At 49.3% G+C, this 9,651-nt stretch overlaps 1 protein-coding gene and 1 long non-coding RNA gene across 2 annotated transcripts in view; one reads left to right on the top strand and one right to left on the bottom strand.

Moving 5' to 3' along the window:
- LOC139232702 (eukaryotic initiation factor 4A-I-like) lies at window positions 1–9,388 on the bottom strand. Its single transcript, XM_070863182.1, has 11 exons — window positions 9,257–9,388; window positions 6,938–6,986; window positions 6,246–6,378; window positions 5,489–5,628; window positions 5,214–5,382; window positions 4,696–4,805; window positions 3,745–3,888; window positions 3,241–3,378; window positions 2,561–2,650; window positions 1,207–1,286; window positions 1–1,087 (listed from the first exon to the last, which is right to left on the bottom strand). Exons 1-11 carry the CDS (start codon window positions 9,280–9,282, stop codon window positions 943–945), a joined length of 1,224 nt encoding a protein of 407 aa, XP_070719283.1. The 5' UTR covers window positions 9,283–9,388; the 3' UTR covers window positions 1–942.
- The window catches only part of LOC139232703 (uncharacterized), a 63,063-nt gene continuing 62,291 nt past the window's right edge, over window positions 8,880–9,651 (top strand). The window contains exon 1 of the long non-coding RNA XR_011588076.1: window positions 8,880–8,943. This is a non-coding gene — a long non-coding RNA (uncharacterized lncRNA). The remainder of the gene's footprint in view (window positions 8,944–9,651) is intronic.

Here is a 9,651-nt window from a genome sequence, read left to right as displayed (position 1 = left end):
TGAGTCTTTTACCAAGTTTAATGTTCAATAATACATGACTTTATAAAGTGCAACATCCAAAGCCAGATGCACGAGAACACAAGACACAGGACGCTACTCTGCAGCAACACAAGGGTGAGCTCAACAACTTGCTGTACTTTGGGGGCATTAATAGGAGGGGGAAAAAAGCCCACGAACAGGCCCTGGACATACTAGTCTGGAACTCCAGCACAGCGAGGAGCGACGAAAGTACAGCCCACACCATCAACAGGCATCGAGCGAGAGCTCTCCGCACCGGCGTCATAAGAAAGGGTCAGCCCCCCCTCCCCCCTCATTCTGGGAAATCCCAGACAACCGCAACCGAGTCAGTCCCTGCCCTGTTCCAAAGCACAAAGTTATTGAGACCATTGAAGATTCCCAGGACAATGCACGTAAACAAATACAAATTTATTGAACAGCATTTAATAAATACTATACAGACAATGCAAGATTTGTACACGTTCTCTGTCCGTGATTAGCACACATCCCAAGAATGCTAGCCCACACTCCACTCCGAATCCTAAAACATTATCCTGAAGTAAGCTGGTTTCACGTAGTTGGCAGACTTCAAACATCGGTGATACTTTCGGGTCCGCAAGTACATGGTTACATGATGAAAGATATCTAATGCTACTAAATCTAAGAGAAGACTGGGCCTGAAAAAGTACTTACCCAGAATTTTTAATGACCCTATAAGTATTTTCTTGCCCCACCCCATTGCCAGTCGGAACCTTTCAAGGAGGAAGGACGAGGAATGCTTCCAAAAGCAAGCTGACCACCAACAGTGTTGTACGCAATATGATCAGTTCTGAGCATCCAGGCGACACTCAAACACTGAGTTTTTTTTAAAAAAGAAAATAATCTGTGATTGCAAGTAAAGTCAGCATTCACAGCCTCAATCACAGGTTCGCAAAATAAACCAAATTAGATCAGGTCAGCCACATTCATCGGCATCTCATCCACAGTAGTGTTGTAGAACGACTCAATGTCACGGAGCGTCCGCCTGTCCTCCTCAGTGATCAGGTTTATGGCAACCCCTTTACGTCCAAAGCGGCCTCCACGGCCAATTCTGCAGGGGCAAGGGAGTGAGGACATGGTCAACAGGAGCGTTTTGCTGCAAGGACTCGCGGCTGGTGCACGCAAGCAGATAAACTAGCCAACTATGGATTAGGGGGGCTCGCTACTCACCTATGAATATAGTTCTCACGGTTTGAAGGCAGATCGTAGTTGATAACCAGGGACACCTGCTGCACATCAATTCCACGAGCCTAGAACACACATTGAGTTAGCAGTCAGACAGCAGTAAGGCTCATCGCCGAGAGCATGCAGAAACCAAGCGCAGGCACCCTTGCTTTCAACCATCTGTCCCAGCTGTGACAGACTTAATTCCCATATTGTTCAGTCACTTAAGAACTTTTTTAAAAATTTTTTTTATTTAATAAAAGAGTGGAAGCAAGTCTTCCGAGACTGCCTATGATGAGCAACAAGGAAAGCAGCTTTCCCAGAACAGCCCACCCTGTAATCTCAAATCAGTAAGTGAAGCCACAAGCCTCATTGACCAGTCACAAGTGGCTATGGCAATATTCCAGCCATGCATTAACTGTACAGTTCCCTCCTTTATATTTGAATCAAATTTATTCCCAGGATGGCAGGACTGACAAAGACTGGTTCAACTAGACTTATATTCACTGGAATTAAGATTGTGAGGGATCTCAAACACAAAATTCTGATGGGATTGGACAGATTAGATGCAGGAAGAATGTTCCCAATGTTGGGGAAGTCCAGAACCAGGGGTCAGTCTAAGAATAAAGGGTAAGCCATTTAGGACCGAAACAAAGAAATTTCTTCACTCAGAATTGCGAACCTGTGGAATTCTCTACCACAGAAAGTCAATTCGTTAGATATATTGAAAAGGGAGTTAGATGTGGCCCTTACAGCTAAAGGGATCAAGGGGTATGGAGAGAAAGCAGGAATGGGGCACTGAAGTTGCATGATCAGCAATGATCATATTGAATGGTGGTGCAGGCTCGAAGGGCCGAATGGCCTACTTGCACCTATTTTCTATGCCGAAGCAAATTATACTAAATTCCCAAATCCTCAGGGAGCCACCTGGCCATTTGGTATTATAGTTGTACAAGGAGCACTCAACAAAAAAAAGAGGGCCCAGATCGGGGGGCACTCAATCTAATGTTATTTTGTACTCCCCAAAAAGAGTTGTACAAGGAGCACCACCCATTAAAGATGGTTATAAAAGCACTGTTGGCTGCGTGATAAGTAGTGAACTCGGGCTAAATCCATAATCCACTGTGGAGTGCAGCCCACTATTCTACCAAAAAAGCCCAAATCCAGTAAAGTATAATTGGCCTTCACGGAAAACAAAGGCTCTCTGGAATCCTGCAGATGGTGGCGTACTAGCTGTAAAATGTCACCACAACACCAAGCAATTGCTACATTAACTGTTCAAGCCCCCATTTGGGGATGGGAGCAACCACTTGCACAAGGTTATGTAACAGTTTAGTGTGAATTACAAGTTTCAACTCACCAGCAAGTCAGTAGTAATAAGAACACGGCTGGATCCAGATCGGAACTCTCTCATAATGAGATCTCTCTCCTTCTGTTCCATGTCACCGTGCTGTAACAAAATGCATGCATCATTAGTTCACAATGAGTAAGTAATGCAGCACTGAGTAGGGCAGTTCCCTCTACAATGCACGGGTCAAATTAGAGCAGGAACTAGCAAACCCCTCATTAAGGCGACTGCACTCAGATTTAGTCATGCCACCCGATAATATTTCTTCTAACTTGCTTTTATATACAACATGTGAAGGGAAATATTTTAAGTACATTGCATCATTTAACAATGCCAGGCACCAAGTGCAATAAGTCAATGTACAGTACTGTAGCCCAATGATAATTGCATTGAGTCCACTATATTCCTCAACTGTCGACACTAATGTGAGCGAGGACTAACTGCAGACCCACAAATGGCAACGCACTCCCATGGTTTATTCAGAATGCTGGTGGACTGTGTAACGTGAGGCATTTGTAATTAAACATATTATAAAAGCACTGTTGGCTGCGTGGTAAGTAGCGAACTTGGGCTAAATCCATAATCCACTGTGGAGTGCAGCCCACTATTCTACCAAAAAGCCCAAATCCGGTAAAGTACAAGTGGCCTTCACGGAAAACAAAGGCTCTCTGGAGTCTTGCAGTGATCCTTACCAGCGCAGAAACGGTGAAATCTCTCGCAAGCATCTTCTCAGTCAGCCAGTCCACCTTTCTCCTGGTATTAATGAAGATAACAGCCTGAGTGATGGTGAGCGTCTCATACAGATCACACAAAGTGTCCAGCTTCCACTCCTAGGGAGAAACAGATGGCAAGATATTTTAAACACGCGCGCACGTTACTGCAATTCAACACGACTGCATTTGCAATCCCAACCAGTGTCACAGCATCCTATTTGACAATCTGTCAACTGCAATAAAGTTGTGCAAATCCACAAGTGGTAAAGCACAGTGGAGTGCAGGTTGTCTCTACCAACGAGCTGACATCCAATGTAGCACCAAGCCCACAGAAATAAACAGCTCACTGGACACAATAGAAGCTCCTCAGCGACAAGGTTTAAAATAGCGATTGTGCCACTTTTTATACACCGCTTATACATGGCTGGAGTTGGTTATCTCCCCTTCTCCATATTTGAGGAGAACACCCCCACAGCACCTCACCTCTCGCTCCACATTAATGTAGAACTGTCGGATACCCTCCAGCGTCAATTCCTCTTTCTTCACAAGAATGCGAATTGGCTCACGCATGAACTTCTTGGTCACTTCCAGCACATCAGAAGGCATTGTCGCAGACAGCAGAACCACCTGTGTAAAAGGGCAACAGTTAGAGGGATTTGGAATTCAGATTAGTCTGTCTGCACACTGTGCATTGGGAGTCTGTGCCACCACATCTACAGGTAAAAGTACCGGACATTAAGAAAGAGGTCCACTTCTCCTATTTTAATGGGTGGGCTTTAATCTGTGTCCCAACAAATCCAACTGTCACCGAGGAGAACATCAGATTTAACCAAAGCTCTCGTCTTCAGCGGGATACTTGCAAAGGACAATTCCCTTCATCGGAATACAATACAATGCCTGTAAACAGGATTACTCCTTGAACCCGGTCAAATGAATCCTAATGAATGACCTCAAGTTTACATAGGGTAGACTGTGGGAGGCCTGCCAGGAGTGCGTTGGAGAAGTCAAGTCCAGAGGTAACAAAAAGGCATGAAAAACAAGTGGTTTTAGTTATGCTGCGGATACGTGGCTGGAAACTTATTTCAGGGTCAAATATGACACCTAGGTCACAAACAGTCTTGTTCACCCTCAGATTGATGCTAGGGAGAGGGATGGAGTCGGTAGTTAGGGAACAGTTTGTGGTGGGAACCAGATAAAGGCTTCCGTCTTCCCAATATTTAATTGGGAGAAAATTTCTGCTCAACCAGTACTGGATGTCAGACAAACAATCTGACAATTTAAGACACCAAGCAGGGGTCAACACAAGTGGAGGAGAGAAGCTGGGTGTCAGAACGACCGTTCATGATTTATTTAAGCAAAATGGATTTAAACTTTGCACGTGGCCCACAAAAGGCAAAAACTGGAGACACTGCTTATAGCAAACACCAGCTATACCTGGATGGAAGTGTTGAGTTTCTGGAATATTTCATAGATCTGGTCCTTGAACCCTCTGCTCAACATCTCATCCGCTTCGTCCAACACAAACATCTTTATGTACCTTGTAGCTAAAACAAAAAGTAACTCCGTTAAACTGGATTGTTTCTTAGCAACAGGGGCTGTTTACCAAAATAAACCAACCCACATTAGCACAGAACCTCGACTGGCCTATCGGGTGCAGTGCAGCGTGGTCAGAGGTGCTGTATGTCTGTCAGGTGAGATGCCTCTATACAAGACACAGAATCGGTGGCACTAATCTGGTCCTGGCAACATGCACCCTCTCAAAACCAGATCAACTACTTATCGCATCCGCTGCTTGTGGGACTGTTTAGTGCAAATAGGCAGCTGCATTTGCCCAGCAAACATCAGAGGAACCTGTTAGCTTAGCTGTGAAGCACTTTGGGATGTATTGGTCTTTTAGCACGGTAATTTTGGCTGAGGCCCTGAAGTTCAAATCTTTCCCTTAGGGTACTTACAAAGATGCTGGCGGTTCATCATATCGAACACACGGCCGGGGGTCCCAACCACAATATGCGGAGCCTCGAGCTGAAACTTCTGCATGTCAGATCGGATACTGGTACCGCCGATGCAGGAGAAGCAGGTGCCGCCCATGTAGTCTCCCAGAGCCACAATGACCTTCTGAATCTAAAGGAGACAAAAATGATTAGCCAGGAGCCTCAATCAGTAACAATCCAGCCTGGAACAAGATAGCAAGCAGATTTATTTTTTATTTAAACTGAAGTACTCTTACCTGCAGAGCCAACTCCCGAGTTGGTGCCAGCACCAAGGCCTGGGTCTCCTTCAGGGCCACATCCAGCTGCTGCAAGATAGAAATGGCAAATGTGGCCGTCTTACCCGTCCCAGACTGCGCCTGGGCAATGACATCATACTCTAGGTGAGAAAAATCAGTGACAGCAAGTTATTGTCTGGTATTCAATGGTACCAATCTACAATTAGGGAGGGAGATTGAGATTGCACCAATCGTGAATGCCGATTTATACAAGCAGCTCCATCACCAAGGGAAGCTCCATTATCTGACATGCATTACCCCTATTCTCAGTCAGACTGTCATCAGCATTACACCATCAGGAACAGTTTACACAGGCCATACAAAATCATGTGTCCATAGCATGAACCAGCATAGATTCACAGACAGAATATGCTGGGATGAACATGGGCTAATTACTATACCCCAAGTCAGATTTAAGAAGTGATACCACATTAAAGGCACCCCCTTGCCCAGTGACCGGGGATAGAGATTAAACGCAAAGCTCAAATCTCACCTAAAGGCAAGAAATATTCCAATGTCGACATCACGCTGGTAAATTCTTCAACAGGAGAAATGATGCCTCTGCATAACCATGCTCAACCTCACTGTGCTCGCTAGCATTTTAAATGTGCCTGATGTCTTCCACCAGTTTCCTGACAAAATCCTACCTAAACCCACCCTCGATCAGCCAGGAAGGTTTTTGGGTTGTTGCTATCTTTATATTTAATGCAATGCCTACCCCTGATGCAGGGAAGAATGGCTCGCTGCTGGATGGCAGATGGCTTCTCAAAACCATAGGCGTAGATTCCACGAAGGAGGTTCTCACGCAGGTTCATGTCATCGAAGTTATCCACGATCTCAGTCCAGTTGCTCTGCAAAGGCAAACATTCTAAATGTTAAGCCAAACCCAAGACTGCACAGATAGCCACTCCTGCGCCCCCCTCCTGCCAATCCTTCACTCACGTACTGCTCTGAAAACAAATTTTTACCTCTAGTCTAGTGTTCCAACATTGCAAGACAACTTGTCTGCAGGTTTCTTGGATGCCAATTATCCCCTTTGTCAGCCTTCCTCTATTAGTGCATTCCTCCTCATTACTAATCAGGAAAAACAAGGCCTTGGGGGAAAAAGTGGCACTAACTGGAACTCTACCAAAGAGCCAGCACAGGCAGGATGGGCTGAATGGCCTCCTTCTGTGCCATGTCATCAGAATTGATTTGACATCCCTTCAGCTGCAGATAGGCACCAATCCAGTCTGAAAGTGTAACAGGACGTCCTGTGACACCCAGCACTCAGCATATTCCTGGGATAGATGTGTGGAAAGCCCAATTCACGAAGTCAGAAAGGAGCGAGCAGCTACAACACTGGCTCCCAACTGTGCGGGAGTTTAAACCTGCACACCGACTCATGATCCATGGACTCAGCTGGCTTACCTCAATAACACCTTCAGGTTCCATTCCATCAGGGCCATGTTCATTAGATCTAAAAATCAGAGAAAGAAAAGGTTAGAAACAAATCCCAATTTTTTTTTTTAAAAAACTCAATTTTGAAAACAAGGCTAGCTTTCACCCCTGCATGCCACAAAAAAAACAGCCAATGAGAAATCATCTAGCTTAAGTCATTTTTCCCCCCACACTGGGACCCCAACAGTTGCTACAGTGCAACATCCTTTGCCTGTAACACTGTCTGAGGACAGCAAAATTACTTCCCCTTCGCAGAAACCGGGCTCCACATTGGTAGGGCAGACGTTACAGGGAAACGGCCGGCTGGCTACACAGCGTTGCAATTGCGATGCTGCGGCACATCAGGCCGGCACCGCAGCCTCCAGCATAAAAATACAGGCTTGCCAAAAAAGGGTTTAAGAAAGGATTTATAACAGAATAAATGGGGCAGAGAGGGGAAAAGGGTTAAAACGCATATTTCTGGCTCAGTACAGGGGCAGACAGACAATGGCAGCTCACAGAGAATGATGGGTGCAAATTCCCCTCACCACCAGGGAAATCAAGAATAACCTCCCCCTTTAAACAAGCCCCCCCCCCCCCCCTCCATTTAAAATTCAACCCCCCCCCCCCCCCACACTGAGCAGCCAGCCAATCAAAAAGCCGCTTCCTGCCTCCCTGGAGAGAGATGGGGGGGGGGGGGGGGGGGGGAGAGAGAAAAAGAGGGGAGCGCACATGCGTTGCCTGCAGCTGCGCGGAGCCGATTGCGCATAAAAAACCCACCAAGGGCGTGAGGCCCAGCCGGCGCACGCGCACAAGGAGGGAGAGGGGAAAAAACGTGGCGCGGCGGCCGAGGAGAATGGGGGAGGGGAGAACGCCTGCGCACATGGGGCCGGCGTTTCCTGTTAAACCCCCCTCTCCCCACACCATGCGGTGTCTCCCCCCCCCCCAACATTTCCTCCGCAGAAGCCATTTTATATCCACACACATGGAAAAGAACCGATTTAATAGCGATTAGTTTCTTCTATTTTCCCCGCCCCCCCCTTAATCTCAAGATGTTCTCGCCGCCGACACTCCGTTTTCCAACAGTCCGAAGCCCCGAAGGTTCGGAAACCCGAAACATCCCCCGAAAGGCTCCGATCGGCCCGACGTCACTCGCGGACCCGAACCCCCGAAGGTTGGGGGGGGGAACAGAACGTCTTCCGCCGCCCCCTTCCAATGGCCGAACATGGTCGCCGACGCGGACCCCCGAAAGGTTCCGATTGGCCCGAAACCTTCTCGTCGACCCGAAAGGTTCCGATTGGCCCGAAACTTTCGCGCCGACCCGAACCCCCCCCGAAAGGTTCCGATTGGCCCGAAACCTTCTCGCCTACCCGAACCCCCCGAAAGGTTCCGATTGGCCCGAAACCTTCGCGCCGACCCGAACCCCCCCCCGAAAGGTTCCGATTGTCCCGAAACCTTCCCGCCGACCCGAACCCCCCGAAAGGTTCCGATTGGCCCGAAACCTTCTCGCCGACCCGAACCCCCCGAAAGGTTCCGATTGGCCCGAAACCTTCGCGCCGACCCGAACCCCCCCCGAAAGGTTCCGATTGGCCCGAAACCTTCTCGCCGACCCGAACCTCCCGAAAGGTTCCGATTGTCCCGAAACCTTCTCGCCGACCCGAACTCCCCCCGAAAGGTTCCGATTGGCCCGAAACCTTCTCGCCGACCCGAACCCCCCCCGAAAGGTTCCGATTGGCCCGAAACCTTCGCGCCGACCCGAACCCCCCCCGAAAGGCTTCTATTGGCCGGGCCGAACTCCCGAGTTGCCCGAACCCCCACACACTCGCGCGCCGAAAGGATCCGATTGGCCCGAACCCACCCTCTCACCGCCTGGAATGTTCCGAATGCCCCGAACCCCCCCCCCCCCCCCGCGCGCGCGTTCTCCCCGATTCAAAACCGCGCGCGCGGGGGGGCACAAATAACGGCCGTCCGCCAACCGCCGCCGCAGGCCGAGTGAGGTAAGGCCGTCTTTCCCCCCCCCTCCCGCGTCGCCTTCTCCTCAGCACCCAAAACCAACACACACTCGCTTCTTTCTCCTCTTCATTTTTATTAATTTACCACCAAAAAAAAAAAGCGGTTTTAAAACTAACGAAGAAAAAAAAATGGTTATAAAAGAGCCCCGGGCAGCGCTCGCTCACGCCGTGCCTCGCCGGGCGGCCATTTTGTGGACAACCCGGGCTCAGCCGCCCGCCCTCCTCAGCGTTTTACAATCGCTCATTGTTTAATTTCCATCGCAGCCCTCACACATTCCCTTCCCGCCGCTTCGCGTACCTGTATTCCGCGCCGTCTTCCGACATCGTATTGTATTTAAATTGTTTTTTTTGTTGTTGTTGTGTTCCGCCGTTTAAAAAGCTCGCCGCCCGCGTCCTTTGTCGGAGCCGAGAGAGAACCGCCGTGCCGCTCGCCTCGCCTTTTATAGGGGCCGGCCCCCCGCTCCCCTCCCCCTTTGCCTGCGGGGCTGCAGCGCCGAGCCGAGCTCCTCCTCCTCCTCCCCCCCCCTGCCGTTACCTTGGCCCCACCTCCTCCGCCCTCCCATTGGCCGAGCCGCCGCGGCCGCCGCCGCTGGTTGGTCAATCCACGACGAAAGGCGGGTGCGCGCGAGTGGGGCTGTCGTCGCGCAACGTCACCCGACTCGCTCGCCGCGTGACGTCGACGCCGGTCCGCCA

This window comes from Pristiophorus japonicus, chromosome 20 (assembly GCF_044704955.1).
Source record: "Pristiophorus japonicus isolate sPriJap1 chromosome 20, sPriJap1.hap1, whole genome shotgun sequence".
Taxonomy (NCBI): domain Eukaryota; kingdom Metazoa; phylum Chordata; class Chondrichthyes; family Pristiophoridae; genus Pristiophorus; species Pristiophorus japonicus.
Note: the sequence above shows the minus strand (reverse complement) of the source record. Positions and strands in the feature narration are given on the sequence as shown.

What these genes read in the sequence shown, in the direction of transcription:
- LOC139232702 (XM_070863182.1), bottom strand. Translation starts at nt 9,282, where the DNA reads ATGTCGGAAGACGGCGCGGAATACAG. An exon ending in ATTTCACCGTTTCTGCGCTG is followed by an intron (nt 2,651 to 3,240) that starts GTAAGGATCACT and finishes ATTTTGTTACAG; the next exon opens with CACGGTGACATGGAACAGAA. An exon ending in CGTGAGAACTATATTCATAG is followed by an intron (nt 1,088 to 1,206) that starts GTGAGTAGCGAG and finishes TTGCCCCTGCAG; the next exon opens with AATTGGCCGTGGAGGCCGCT.